Source organism: Rhinopithecus bieti, unplaced genomic scaffold, assembly GCF_001698545.2.
Source record: "Rhinopithecus bieti isolate Rb0 unplaced genomic scaffold, ASM169854v2 scaffold_12155, whole genome shotgun sequence".
Lineage (NCBI taxonomy): Eukaryota > Metazoa > Chordata > Mammalia > Primates > Cercopithecidae > Rhinopithecus > Rhinopithecus bieti.
Genome location: NW_016807423.1, coordinates 868146 through 883268, shown reverse-complemented (window position 1 = coordinate 883268; position 15123 = coordinate 868146). Strand labels below are relative to the sequence as shown.

The following is a 15123-nucleotide window of genomic DNA, read 5'->3' as shown; positions in this document are numbered from 1 at the left end:
CTCGCTATGTCACCCAGGCTGGAGGGTAGTGGCGCGATATCGGCTAACTGAAAACTCAGCCTGCCGGGTTTATGCCATTCTCCTGCCTCAGCCTCCCGAGTAGCTGGGACTGCAGGCGCCCGCCACCTTGCCCGGCTAGTTTTTTTTTTTGTATTTTTTAGTAGAGATGGGGTTTCACCATGTTAGCCAGGATGGTCTTGATCTTCTGACCTCGTGATCCACCCGTCTCGGCCCCCCAAAGTGCTGGGATTACAGGCTTGAGCCATCGCGCCCGGCCTATTTTTAAATTTTTAACATTATTCTTTGCTAGAGTTAGTCTCTAGTATAAGACCTCCAGGAAAATTATGGTTCCAGATTTGTAACCTTTAATGGATGGAGAATGTAATATAGCTGGAGGCCAGGACAGTTTTAATATTTAGACTACTTTTTAATAAAAGACATATTAGGAAAAGAGGAGGCTCCTGGAAACAGTGTTAACTCACTATTCCAATGATAACCCAAAAGAAATCCATCCTCTTTCTAGGATTATTTTTGACTGAAAAGAACATGAACAGGTTGGGATAAGTTTGATGACTGACTTGGGTTTCCTCCCTCAACCCACTTACCTTATTCAAAACAAATTTTATCCAGGGTTGTTCCACGGGCTCATCTCTCCTACCCTATGGAACTTCCAATTTGTTAAGCAAGGATCCATATAAGATCACTTACAGTATAAGAATATGCTGGATTGATGTATTTGTTTTTCCAACCCAGGTGGAAAGACTTATCCCAGACTTCTTGCCTGGACTGTATATAAACTGTACTCTCAGAGTAGGTATGAGCTGGGGTACCAAGACCTGTGGCCAGATCCCCATAGGTGGCATTGAGTTATTTTTCATTCATTCGATAAATATTTGCTGAGCACCACCAAATAGAGCCAGGCACCCTCGGCTGGGTGCTTAGTTATGTAGTGGTAGCAAAATAGACATAGTCCCTACTTCCCTGAAACTCAGGATGTAGGAGAGTGTGTGTACTGGTTGTTTCCTCTGTAAGGAATGCTGCTCCCTCAAATCTTCATTTAGCTAACTCATTCTTATGATTCATATCTCATCTTAAACGTCACCTCTTCAGAGAGGCCTTCCCTAAACATTCAATCTAAAGGGGACTTCTTGTCTTTCTCCATCAAATCATCCAGTTTTATTTTCAAAATAGTACTTTTCAGTTCCTGATATTTTCTTATTTGCATATTTTCCATCTCAATTCAACCACGATCAAGTCATCTTTAATAGAGATACCTTCATTTGTTGAAAGCTCTGTGTCCTGGCAGGAAGACAAATGAGTAGTGGGAGAGAAAGACAAACAAGTATACGGTTATAAATTATGACAAGCACCATAGAGGGAAAGAGCATGATGCTGCATGAAAGAACAGGAAGAGGGCCGGGCGCAGTGGCTCATGCCTGTAATCCCAGCACTTTGGGAGGCCGAAGCAGGTGGAGTCGGGAGTTTGAGACCAGCCTGGCCAACATGGTGAAACACCATCTCTACTAAAAATACAAATATTAGCCGGGCATGGTGGTGCAGGTCTGTAATCCCAGCTACTCGGGAGGCTGAGGCAGGAGAATCACTTGAATCCGAGAGGCAGAGTTTGCAGTGAGCCAAGATTGTGCCACTGCACTCCAGCCTGGGCGACAGAGTGAGACTTCATCTCAAAAAAACAAAACAAGAAAAGAACAGGAAGAGACTAAGGCCAGAGAACCTCCTTTGGGTGGCCATGTAAAGCCTCTCTGAAGGATGAGAAGCAGCTGGCACGTTAGGTGTGAGGACCCGGGTGTGTGCAGACCATTATAGGCAGAGGGAACAGCCTGTTCCATTGATACCGTGGGTCTGTTTCATTGCCTCGGTTTGGGAGTAGGACCAACTGGGAGGCTTCAGGGCCTGTTTTTTACCACTGAGACACAAACAGGTCTGTGCTAAGTGGCATGACATTTGAGTCATGTGCATGGAACATGGATCTCTGGGCTGTCCTCTTACAGAACATAGGAGGAAAAGCTGCTGTTTATTGGTGGGGTGGGGAGAAGTGTTTCAACCCTGCCAGAGTATCAGGAATTGTTTGTTTCTGTGTTACTGGCTGGTGCTTTGGAGGATCACATTGGTTTGCAATATCAAACAAAAGACAGATTGAACACTAAGGATAGACCCATTGGTCCTACAGTTTCACTTCAAACTATCACACATTCCTAAACAGAAGGAATGTGCCAAGCTAGACCAGATACCAAGATTCAAAAAGATTACTCTCTCTGGTTCCTTTGGTTCTCACTGTAATGTGTATTTTTTTACTACAGCCATAGCCACAGAGCTGACAGGTAATAGCGGGTATAATGGGGAGAGGGGCTGGGAAACTGCTATGCATGGCCAGACAATATGGTTTGTGATGTTGTGGTTGGTGAAAACTGGTTGTGATGATTCTTCTCTGACTGGGTATGAACATTGGGCCTTTCATATCTTGCAAAGAGGCCCAAAGGGATCTCCCTCTACCTGCTGGAACCAAGGCTCAGAGCTCATGTGCTTGGATGCAGGAATTGCCAAATAGTTCCAAACTTCTGAGCTTAGGGACAAGTCATCCTTATTCCCACAACTTTGCACAGTCAGGTGACTGCAGTGACCAGATAGAGGAAATAGAGGCATCATGTGGTGGCATTTCTTCCTGACGCTGGTGGCCCCTGCCGTTCATTATACAGAGAAGTAGCTGCCATGCAACTAGTTTTCATTTCTATCTAAGGGGAGGAAAACTCACATGTGCAAAAGTGTATTTGAGAAGGGTTTGGGAAATCCATCCATGAGTTATACTTGTCTCATCTTTGCTGAGCTGTTTCCTGGAACCAACTTGCTTTATTGTGTGGTGCTCCCAGGACCCAGCAAAGAGGTCAGAGAGAACATCATGTCTGAGCACCTTCCTGGACATGTCTGAACCTCAGAGACTAGGTTCCAGCAGAGTTATAGCCTATATGTGCTGCTGCCAGGGTGGCATGAAGTTTGAGTCATGTGCATGTGGCATGGAACCTTCAACTCACCCCTTACAGAATGGAGTAGAAGAGCTGCTAGGCATTGGTGAGGGTGGGGAGGAGTGCTTCGAAGGGAGAAGCCCCAGCAAGATGTATTCCTTTTTGCTTCTTCCTCTCCCTGTCCCTGCCATAACCATGAAGCCTTGAACAAACCACCCAAATCTCAAGATCCTAGTGGTTTCTCTGTAAATTTTAATATGAACTTATAAAGATCCTCCATTGCTGATAGTCTAAGGTTCTGTGAGTAGCAGCAAAAAAGTATCTAACTTCAACCAGAGCAGGCTGTACCCTTAAGCCTTACAAAAAAAGAATACACCACATCCCACAGTCCAAGCAAAGAATCACACATTCATGTTATAAAAGTTTCAAACTAGATCCTTGCTTGATCTTTCCCCTCTACAGTAAAGCAAATAACTGTGTGTGGGGGGGGGAGGGTTGTTTGTTTTCATGAGAGCTTTGGGGAGCATCCTTTTGAGAGCAGCAGGAAGCCTCCCCCAAAGCCTCATGTACAGCTAAGGGTATGTCACCTCTCTCCTCTTTCATAAAGTTACTGTCACTCTTCGACAAACATTCCCGAAGATTGGTTTTATGAGTCCTAATGGCCCCTAGGCAGCCTATAACTATTTCCCATTGATTAGCTCAGTTCAGACCCAGGTGGTGGCCCACTTCTTCCTGTTGTCAGCCAGTAGCCTGGGGAAGACCAAAGAGCCCTTAACATGGAGCCTTCACAAATGGAAATAGCTGCATTTCAGTGGCAGTTCTATCTTGTGATGTTGCCTGTAGCTGGAATCCTCTGTCATTGTTTCTATGAAAGTAAGTTGAGAGTATGAAAATGTTTATTCCAAAACCACAGTGTTGTATGACAGATGTTCTTCTGTTATACAAAGTCATGGACTATTTTATAGTCAGAGATGTCTGTCTTTTCAGGGAAAACAACAATAAGCCCTCTGTAGGAGAGAGATATAAAAGCATGTACTGGACTGAGCAGTAATGTCTTAAGGAGGAGCCCTACAGTGAATCAGCTGCCCCCAAATGCTGATGGACAGACAGGCAGGTTGTGGGTCAGGGTGTAGTCCTGTAGAAACTGCCTAATACTTTTTTCTTGCATACAGGACTGATGGGCGGCGCTGGTCTTTGGCCTCTTTGCCCTCTTCAGGATATGGAACTAACACTCCTAGCTCCACTGTCTCAGTAAGTAGCCAAATCTGTGGCCATACTTCCTTCACCCTGAGGAAGTACTTCCCTTTGGGTTGTCTAGTGTTACAAAATGGTTGTCAACTTTTTCTCCAAAGTCAAACTCAAAGAGGTTGCTTAGAGATGATGCTGGTGCAGCAGAGAACTGGTGTCTCTTCCCAACCATAGCCAGCTCCATAAGTGCCTTCAGAAAGGATGACCAGTGCCCTCTCTGGGCATCAGTTACTTCTAGTGGAGGCAGAGGAGAGCTTGAGGATGAACTTTTGCTTTGACAGTGAGACCAGGTATGGGGGCTCCTAAGCACACTTCTACTCCCCCATTCTTATTTCTAGAACTGGAACCAAGAGCAGATAGATCACCTTTCTCATATCCGAAACACTTGGTAGACTCTCCTCCCTTTTTTGCCTTTTTCTTTCAAAAAAGAAGGGAAGAGTGATTGTTATTTGATATCCAAGTTTGATGTGTATGAAGCAAAAAACTGGACCTGTCTCTAAAATGTTTCTTACGGAGAATATTTTAGCCTAAAACACAAGAGCTATACTAATTGCTGCTATGCACAATTGACCCTTAAGTAAGCCCTCATTGAGCAACCTTTTTTTTTTTTTGAAACAGAGTGCCACTGTTGCCCAGGCTGGAGTACAGTGGCACAATCATGGCTCACTGCAGCTTCAACCTCCCCAGGCTCAGATGATCCTCCCACCTCAGCCTCCTGAGTAGACTGGGACTGCAGGGGCATGCCCACCCTGTAGCATGCTAATTTTTTGTAGAGACGGGGTTTCATCATGTTTCCCAGGCTGTTCTCAAATTCCTCGGCTCAAGCCATCCATCTGCCTTGGCTTCCCAAAGTGCTTGGATTACAGGCGTGAACTACCACACCCAGCCGAGCAACTTTTTGTTAAAACCACAGTTACAAGCTTGGCCAACTTTTTCTGTAAAGGGCCGAATGTAGAGTAAATGTTTTAGTCTTTGCAAGCCATACAGAAGCAGGCCGTAGACCTGCTGACCCCATCCCCATTGCTTGCAGCATTCTTCAGGTCTTCCCTGCTCATTGTGTCTTTATTCCTGAATCTCGAGCAGGGAAAAGGAGTACGTTTCCTCTCCCAACCTAGATATTACTATCACATTAATCCAAAGATGTCACTGGTCTTTGGCAGCTGTTAAGTTTAAGGTCTTTCCCTAATAAACATCCCCTTTTCCAAGCCGGGCGCAGTGGCTCACACCTGTAATCCCAGCACTTTGGTAGGCTGAGGCGGGCAGATCACAAGGTCAGGAGATCGAGACCATCCTGGCTAACATGGTGAAACCCTATCTCTACTAAAAATACAAAAATTAGCTGAGCGTGGTAGCAGGCGCCTGTATTCCCAGCGTCTCGGGAGGCTGAGGCAGGTTAATGGCTTGAACCACCAGGAGGCGGAGATTGCAGTGAGTGGAGATTGCAGCGAGCCGAGATCACGCCACTGCACTCCAGCCTGGGCAACAGAGCAAGACTCTGTCTCAAAAAAAAAAAAAAAGAAAAAATCCCCTTTCCCATAACTCTTTACTCAAACAAGTGATTTTTTTAGAACCAAGCTAAGTCTCATCTATGTATAAATATTCCTTTTCTGTAAATTTTAATAGACTTAACTCATTGCTCCAGCTTACTAGGATTCTTTAAAATACCAGTTTTGCCCACTGTAGTTTACACTGCCTCACTAGTTTCATGTTAGCTATAGCTGGTAAGAATACTTTTTGCAACTTTGATCCAAATCATTTATTAAAATGTGGCCAAGAAATAACCCTATGGAGACATCTTACCAGCTGTTTATAACTTCATGTATTATAGCATTCTGTGTGAGAAAATGTGCACTGTTAGCCAAAAAGAAATGCTGATTTCTCACTTGTTTATTAAGCCTGTGACAACAGAGTTGTCTCAGTGTGGTGCTTTAGCTTTGATTCTTTTTTTTTTTTTTTTTTTTTGAGGCGGAGTCTCACTCTGTCGCCCAGGCTGGAGTGCTGTGGCACGATCTTGGCTCACTGCAAGCTCTGCCTCCCGGGTTCACGCCATTCTCCTGCCTCAGCCTCCCAAGTAGCTGGGACTACAGGCGCCCGCCACCTCGCCCGGCTAGTTTTTTGTATTTTTAGTAGAGATGGGGTTTCACTGTGTTAGCCAGGATGGTCTCGATCTCCTGACCTCGTGATCCGCCCACCTTGGGCTCCCAAAGTGCCAGGATTACAAGCGTGAGCCACCACGCCCGGCCTAGCTTTGATTCTTAAATGGATTTAGATATTTAAACCCTGGCTCTGGAAGCAGTAGCTCAGGCCTATAATCTCAGCACTTTGGGAGGTCAGAGCAGGAGTTCCAAAAGACCAGCCTGGACAACACAGCAAGACCCTGTCACTTTATTAAAAAAAAAAAAATAGCTGGACATGGTGTCATGCACCTGCAGTTTCAGCTGCTTTGGAAGCTGAGGCATGAGGATCACTTGAGCCCAGAAGTTTGAGGCAGCAGTGAGCTATGATCACTCCACTGCACTCCAGCCAGGACAACAGAACAAAATCCTGTCTCTGAAAAAAAAAAAACAAACAGGCCGGGCGCAGTGGCTCACACCTGTAATCCCAGCACTTTGGGAGGCCAAGGCAGGCGGATCACCTGAGGTTGGCAGTTCCAGACCAGCCTGACCAACATGGAGAAACCCCGTCTTTATTAAAAATACAAAATTACCCAGGCATGGTGGCGCATGCCTGTAATCCCAACTACTCAGGAGGCTGAGGCAGGAGAGTCGCTTGAACCCGGGAGGCGGAGGTTGCAGTAAGCCAAGATCGTGCCATTGCAGTCCAGCCTGGGCAACAAGAGCAAAACTCTGTCTCAAAAAACAAAAACAAAAACCCCAGATCAGTGATGAGTTTGGTAAATAGAACTTGGGCTGACAATGTTTAACTTGCCTGTTCTCTTTGTCAGTCTTGTCAGGTAATGGGGGGAGTTCCCCAGTCCTGGGGCTGAATGGGTGCTTCAGCATTAGCTGCGCCTGAGAAAGTCCTGTGATAGCCGAGCACCCTCCCTCAGATGGCCTGTTGAGACTGGCAGTGCTGTTGTGAGGAGTCCTCAGTCACTGAGCCATGTTTAGAATTCATGAGTGTTTTCAGGTCAAGCCAAATCTTCGGGTCCAGATGTAAAAGTAATTTTCTTCCCTGCTGGATTTTCTTACCTGCTGGACACCAGGCCATAGCTGGTCTGCAGGCTATAGTTTGCTAACCCCTGGCATAATACAGTTGCCAGCTTGAGTCTGGGCGCAGCCTTTACAACCCCAGAAAAGGCACTTCTTCAGATACCAGCCAAAAGGAAACATTGCTGAGCTGCCCCCAGGTTGGCTCTCTCAAGATTGTGGAAGGGAGAACGTAAGAGGATGTTACTTGCAGCTGGGCATACCTAGAACATGTCCCAAGTGAGGAAGCATGATTTATTAACTACTTTTGCAGTTCTAAAATTCCATGAAGGTCTGGGCCCAACTCTGCACAACCTTTGAAGGACTCCAGTATATTGGGTTCCTCAGGGCTGAGGGCGCTGAAGGGCTGGAGAAAAACAGGATCAAGCACAGATAAGGCTAAGGGAGTGGAGGAAAGAAGACCTGCTTTGGGTTTATAGTGACTGGGAAGTTCCCTGACCATTTTCAGTCCTTCCCCATTCGTGGACTGCTCTGGCACATGTCTTTAATGCCACTTCTTGATGTTTTCCCCTCTAGTCATCATGCTCCTCACAGGAAAAGCTGCATCAGTTGCCTTTCCAGCCTACAGCTGATGAACTGCACTTTTTGACGAAGCATTTCAGCACGGAGAGCGTACCAGATGAGGAGGGACGGCAGTCCCCAGCCATGCGGCCCCGCTCCCGGAGCCTCAGGTTAGAGTGCTGTCTGCCCACTGTCCCAGTGCATGTGGATTTCAGCTTGTTTGCATAGCACAGGGGTGGGCACACTTGTGCTATAAAGGGCCAAGACAGTAAATATTTTTAGGCTTTATAGGTCATAGATCTCTGTCACATTCCTCAACTCTGCAGTTGTAGTAAGTATCCACAAATAATATATAAACTTTATTTGCCAAAAAAAAAAAAAAAAGTATTAGGCCATAGTTGGTCTGCAGGCTGTAGTTTGCTACCCCTGGCATAATACATTGGTCAGCGTGAGTGAGTCAAGTTCAGCAAAGCCCAAGCTCTTTTTGGCTTCAGGTACAACTCAACCCATCACCCCAGGAGGTATTTAGCAATACTGTCAAGTGATCCCTCTTTTGTTCTGTTTAAGGGTAGTTAGCAGCAGAAATATACTTTAGATTACATCCAATAAAAGGAGAACAATGGTATCATCAATTCTGATGGTTATCTGGCTCCAGAACCCATTGGCCCGGGGTATATGATCTAGGCCAGCTAAAAAACGTTGCTGCCGTGGGGAAGAAGCCCATTTCAAAAGCAGAATTAAATGTCCATTTGAATCTGTCTTTATTCTTATTCTGTGAATCACCTGGGCACATCTTCATCAAACCAAACAAACCTTAACAGCTGCTGATTAATTTTTGATTCTCCTTGGCGTTAGCTGGTAAGTCAGTGCCAGAATGTTAGGTTAAGGAAGATGATGGAGATTCAAATGAACATGACTTTAATGACTGAACTCAGTATTGCAGGGTCCCTAAGAAGTAATTGATTGGCTAATATGTGCAGGGCAGGATCCCAGAGGAGCAGCAGTTCCTCCCAGAAAGAATCCCCTCAGGTAATGCTGGCACTGCACCGGGAGTGACAGGGAAGCTGGGCCAGCCCACGATGACTGGTTCAGGTTCAGAGATTGATGAAGATGGTATCTGGGGCTTCAGTGCAAAGGATCAAGCATACAAACGAGCAGGTGTGAATCTCCAGTGCCTTTCTCTGTCTCACAGAGGAACATCTGAGTCTTGGTGGTCTCAATAACCCATGCACAGAGAAGGGTACCTTTTAGGCCAGTTGAGATTGAGAGGCCCACAGTGATGCTCAGAGAAATCCCTGGTAATTACTCTTAAGTCCTTGGTAATGTGCAGCAGTACAGCAGGCAAAACATGGCACATTCCAGGGAAGAAAGACAGAGTGGGACAGTTGTGGACCTAGCACATCTGGGATCATGTGTCAGGGCAGTAAACTGGGCAAGACCCACATATCCGTTCAACTGTGTGGCTCCAACTTTGAAATTTTTTAAGGAGATACAACCACACATGAGCCAGAGGGGGAGATTTAGGTTATCAGGGAAGATAATAAATTAAAGCAGAAAACATATTGGCTCCCTTCAGTAAATGACCCAGATGTATAACTCACAACAGTCTGGACTGACCTCATTCATCCCTAAGTTAGGTCCACTGGCTGCAGCTAGTTTGGAAAAAAATGTACGTGTGCACCGTCTTCCTTTGGTTGCTTTGGTAGTTTTTTTATTTGCTTTGTTCCCAAGAATATGCTGGGGCACACCCAACCCTATTGGCCAAAACTAAGAGGACACAGAATCCTACTCTGGGGAAGGTTATCCTGGGAAAGCCACCAGTGAGCTTAGGAGTAGGTCCCTTTCTAGGTCTTTCTAGCCTGGAAGAGGTCTTTGTGAAAACCAAGCCTAGCTCCATATAGTACCATTTTGAACTGAACAAGGTTCACTGAAAACTCCAGGAATAAGAAAGGCTCTAGAACTCAGTACCCATTAAGGTGGGAATATGTAGGCTGCTGAAGATGGTGGGAGGAGCAGGGTCTCTGGGGATGGCCACCTTTCTCCTTGATAGTTCCATAGCTCTGAAGTAACACAATCATTTCTTTTCTTTTTTTAGTCCTGGACGATCCCCAGTCTCCTTTGACAGTGAAATAATAATGATGAATCATGTGTACAAAGAAAGATTCCCAAAGGTAAGGATCCATTTAAAAGGAGAGTAGCAATGCCCCCCAGGGTGGCTGCCTACAGCCAGCCCCAATGGGAAGACTCTGGAGTGAGGGAATGAAGTGCTCCCTCCAGAGATAACCAAGAAGAAGGACAGAAAGTCAGCCAGGAGGCTGTGGACACAGCAACAAGGGCTTCCAGACTGCTTGAGAAGGAGACAGCAGGAAACTATGAGTTTGGAAACTGTATTTGCAGAGCCTTTGTTTCGTCACTACCCAGAAGTAGAGTTATCCAGAGGGGAATGTCAGAAAGGTATCCCACCATGTATTAAAGAGGAAAGAAAGAACTGGAGGCTTTACTTCTCACTGTGCGTATGAGGATCCATGAGTCAGGGGTCACTCATTACAGGATTTGCCCTCTGGTGGCATCGTCATTTGATAGAGATTTCTTAAGCAGCACCTCGTTACCAGGTGTCAGAGAGTACACAGACAGAAGTAGGCTGCACTGGCAAGAAGACCAGAGAGAGCAGTAGGAGTGGGAAACAGATCTCAGAGTTGCTTGCTACCATTTGAATTTTCATTTTCAAGCAGGAAAATGCTTAGGGAGGAAAGTAGGTTGGTATCCTGAGATAGCTGAGAAATAGCCGTCATAACTCTGCTGCTTGGCTGTGAACCTCCTTGTATATGGAACTAGGATCTTGTTTCCCATTTGCATGTCTCTTTTTCTGTTAAGAGATGGAGTCTTGCTCTGTCACCCAGGCTGGAGTGCAGTGGCGCCACCTTGGCTCACTGTACCTCCACCTCTGGGGTTCAAACAATTCTCCTGCCTCAGCCTCCTGAGACGCTGGGACTACAGGCGTGCACCACCACGCCTGGCTAATTTTTTTTGTATTTTTAGTAGAGACAGGTTTTGCCATGTTGGCCAGACTGGTCTCGAACTCCTGACCTCAGGTGATCCACCTGCCTCAGACTCCCAAAGTGCTGGGATTACAGGCATGAGCCACTGCACCCGGCCCCATTTGCATGTCTTTCTCAACACCACATGCCTGTACACTCTGACCTGGCCTTCTGAAGATAGGCCCTGTTCCTGACTGAGAGGGGATACTGGACTGTAGAACCTGTGCCCCGTGGTCTGCTTTCCAGCTTTGGAGTGGCACTAGACAATAAGCGTGAGGAAGGAGGCAGAACAAATAGCTAGGAATTCATTTTGATGTACTTGGTGTTTATGAAGTTTGGGAGTATATAATGTTGAGAAATGTATCTCATGCTTGTCCTCCTCCTCCTCCTTGTATATTAGGTGTTTTTGTAGCATTGGATGTTTGTGTTTATAGGCATGTTTCCAGTTCCTTCCTATAGGATGAACTATTGTTGGAGAAAATGTGTTAAGATTCCTTCACTTCCTTCTTTCTCCTCTACTCCCACTCTTTCACCTCTTCCTCTTTCATTCTCCACGTAGACACAGCACATATATATATATGTAAGTATACATTCACCTAAACACGCACTGGAAATCAGAAATCACCACCTGGTAGCAAAAGAAATAAGGCAGAGTCTTAGATAGGCAGCTAAGAACTCATTCACAGATGTGTATTTGTCGTTTTGACATGACCGTGTGGTTAGGTCCCTAGAGGTTTGGAGTCAGACCTCCATTCTCCTTTGCTGGGGATCCAGGCCAGGGTTATGTTCCTATCCACAGTCCCCCCATTCCAACTCGCCATCTGTGACCAGACAGGTTCACTAAGCAGCTCTCCAAGCACCTGCCTAACTCCCTTGGCTCCTAAGGTTAAGTAAGAGGATCCTGAGATAAATGAAACTCTCTCTGACTTAAAGAACTTACCAGTTTAGAAACCAGCAGTGCCCATACACTAAGTTTACACAGTTGGGAGGTCCAGTGGAAGAAAAGAGGAATGGAAACCTGTTTGCCTGGGGAAATGAAAGACTTTCCAGGGGAGACACCATACTTGAACTGAGATTAGAAGGAGAATTAGTTTGCCAGGTGGGCTTGGCAGGGTGAAAAAGCCATACACAGGGAACAGCATAAACAGACAGGCATGAAATAGCATAGTAAAGGAGGAAGATAGCAAACACTTGTGTGTCCTTACAGCAAAAGAGCTTGCCCTGAAGGGAGTTGGGGGAGATGGGCAAGGCCAGGTGAAAGAGGGCTTTGAATATAAAGCTAAGGCATCTTGACTTGACTTGACTTGAAGGTCATCTATTATCAGGTCTTCAGTTGATAGGTCTTCAGGTCTTGAAGGTCTTCAGTTATCAGGTTTCCCAAATGCAGTGTAAGGAAACCAGGATCACAGGGAGCCCATTATTTTGCTATTTCCAGGTCCTTCAGGCTTAGCTCCACCTGAGCTGGGACTAGAAGGGAAGTGTGTGTTTCTTGCTTTTCTTCCCAGGCCACCGCACAAATGGAAGAACGACTAGCAGAGTTTATTTCCTCCAGCACCCCAGACAGCGTGCTGCCCTTGGCGGATGGAGCCCTGAGCTTTATTCATCATCAGGTGATTGAGATGGCCCGAGACTGCCTGGATAAATCTCGGAGTGGCCTCATTACATCACAATACTTCTATGAACTTCAAGAGAATTTGGAGAAACTTGTACAAGATGTGAGTGTCCTTGTGCTGGGGTTCTGAAAAAACCTCTACCTGGTATTGGATTCATAATCCCAAGCTAGGATCAAGGTGTTAGTGGTATTCTCAGTCTTCACAGACTACTTCTTACCCACCCTCAAAGGCAGAGCTGAGGGGCTTAGATTCCTCCTCAGTCCCCTGCAATACTGAGAGAAGCCTGCTTGGTATCAAAGGAACTCACTTGTGTTCGTTTTCTAAATCCAAAGTTGTATCACTCTGCACGAAGCTCCACCATGGGTAGTACTCATAAGTATTTGACTAGGAGGTTTGCTACCCAAAGCCAAAAAGTGGCTCCAGTGGCTGTGATGGGCTTTCTTCTACTGGAAATACTGGTTTAAGCAGAGCCTTCAGACTGTTTTATCCTCAGCCAAGGGAAAACAGGTATGAGGCTTGCATGATGGGTTTAGCCATTTGCATGGAGAGTTCTCTAGTTAGGACTTACATGTTTTGAGACCTGATCCTCCCTGGTGTGAAAAAAATCTCTGGGAGGCTAAAGGTAAAGTAATCTAGAGATGGCCAAGACCAAAGCACATGAGAGTTCTTAAGCACTGCTTCCTGCACTAGCGCTTCCTTTGCTATCAGCCTCTTGATTAAGGTGGCCAGATGCCATCTCACTGAGACCACAGCGGCTCCATGTTATCCATTAATACGGTTTGGGGGAGAGAGAATGTGCCTGTCTCCCCAGAGCTCATCATGTCACTAGAGAATTTCCCAGTCCAGAACCCTTTATTACCTCCAGACCAAGACCTCTCTCTGGAGTAGTACCGACTGAGCTGAGGGCCCCGGGCTGATGATCAAAAGGACATCAGTGTGTTCGTCTAGAAATAAGAAGGAGCGGGGAGTTTAAACACATTTTCAGGGAATAGTTCAATCTAGAGAAATGATTATTGTCAAGTAGTGGAAAGTTTCTCATATATAAAAAAGAGCAGATTGTTCTCAGTACCCCTGAAAGACATAATTAGTCCAGTGGGCAGGAGTTACAGGTAGAAAGAGTTTGATTTAATAGGTGAAAAGTACTTCCTTCTACAAAATATCTTTTCTGATTTCAAAAGAAATATTTAAAATCAAACATTGTAGAAGTATAACTTTAGAAAGCCAGAGTCCCATGAAAATCACTGGTAGATATTTGTTTCTGTTCAAGAAAAGCTTTCTGACAGTTTTCCAGCAATGGAAAGGGGGACCCCAGAGACATTTAGGAATCAGGGATTACTGCATTCGGTAAAGGATTAATGTAGAGTAACTTCCAAGTTTCCTGGTACGTTTAAGATTTATCTTCTAAAATGCTGAAGTCAGAGCCTTGCTTAAAACCTTTAGGCATTTTCCCAGACTGACTGCTTGTGCGGTTAGGTTGTTTGATACAATAAGAAGAGCACTGAATTTGGAGCCAGTTTGTTCATCTGTTCCCTAATTTGCAAGGCCTTTGGAATGCAGAAAAGAATTCAGTGCAGGGTCTATCTTAGGAAATTTGCCATCAGTGGGGTTACAGACCCATCAACATGTACTTAATGAAAATAACAACTATTACTACACTGAATACTTTATATGAATTCTCTCACTTCCACTGACTACAGTACAATATGATTGATGAGCACTAGAGGTAAGTAGGTTCTGAGCACAGAGAAGGATATGCTGACTCTTTGTGGAAAGTTCAGGGAAGGCTAAATCTTAAACAGGTAGGAGTTCACTGAAGCTGGGAAAAAGCATGAAAAACCTCTTGCTTGGGCACAGTGGCTCATGCCTGTAATCCCAGCTCTTTGGGAGGCCAGGGTGGGAGGATCACTTGAGCCCACGAGCTTGAGACCAGCCTGGGCAACAAAGTGAGACCCCCTCTCTACACTAGCCAGCCATGGTGGCATGCACCTGTAATCCAAGCTACTCAGGAGGCTGAGGTGGGAGGATTGCCTGACCCCTGGAGGTCAAGGCTGCAGTGAGCTGTAATTGTGCCACTGTACTCCAGCCCGAATGACAGGGTGAGACCCTGTCTCTTAATAAATAAATAACTAACCTCTCAAAGGTGTAAAGAAACTTGGTACATTCCAGAAATTGCAGATGAAGTAGTTTGCATAACTACAGTAAAAGATGCCCATAGTGGAGCCGGGCATGGTGGCCCATGCTGTAATCCCAGCACTTTGGTAGGCCGAGGCAGGCGGATCACCTGAGGTCGGGAGTTCAAGACCAGCCTGACCAACATGGAGAAAACCCTGGCTCTACAAAAAATACAAAATTAGCTGAGCATGGTGGCATATGCCTGTAATCCCAGCTACTAGAGAGGCTGAGACAGGAGAATTGCTTGAACCCGGAGGTGGAGGTTGTGGTGAACCAAGATAACACCATTGCACTCTGGCCTGGGCAACAAGAGCGAAACTCTGTCTCAAAAAAAAAAAAAGAAAGAAAGAAAGAAAGGAGG

At 45.7% G+C, this 15123-nt stretch overlaps 1 protein-coding gene across 13 annotated transcripts in view; it reads left to right on the top strand.

The window, feature by feature from the left end:
- The window catches only part of MAST2 (microtubule associated serine/threonine kinase 2), a 259350-nt gene that overhangs the window by 223758 nt on the left and 20469 nt on the right, over window positions 1-15123 (top strand). For 8 of the 13 annotated variants that reach the window (XM_017881762.1, XM_017881761.1, XM_017881768.1 and 5 more), the window contains 5 exons: window positions 2322-2342; window positions 4154-4232; window positions 7955-8109; window positions 10035-10110; window positions 12483-12692. In XM_017881762.1, the coding sequence (XP_017737251.1) occupies window positions 2322-2342; window positions 4154-4232; window positions 7955-8109; window positions 10035-10110; window positions 12483-12692 (541 nt within the window). The remainder of the gene's footprint in view (window positions 1-2321; window positions 2343-4153; window positions 4233-7954; window positions 8110-10034; window positions 10111-12482; window positions 12693-15123) is intronic. The other 5 variants (XM_017881764.1, XM_017881763.1, XM_017881767.1 and 2 more) reach the window with 1 other exon arrangement.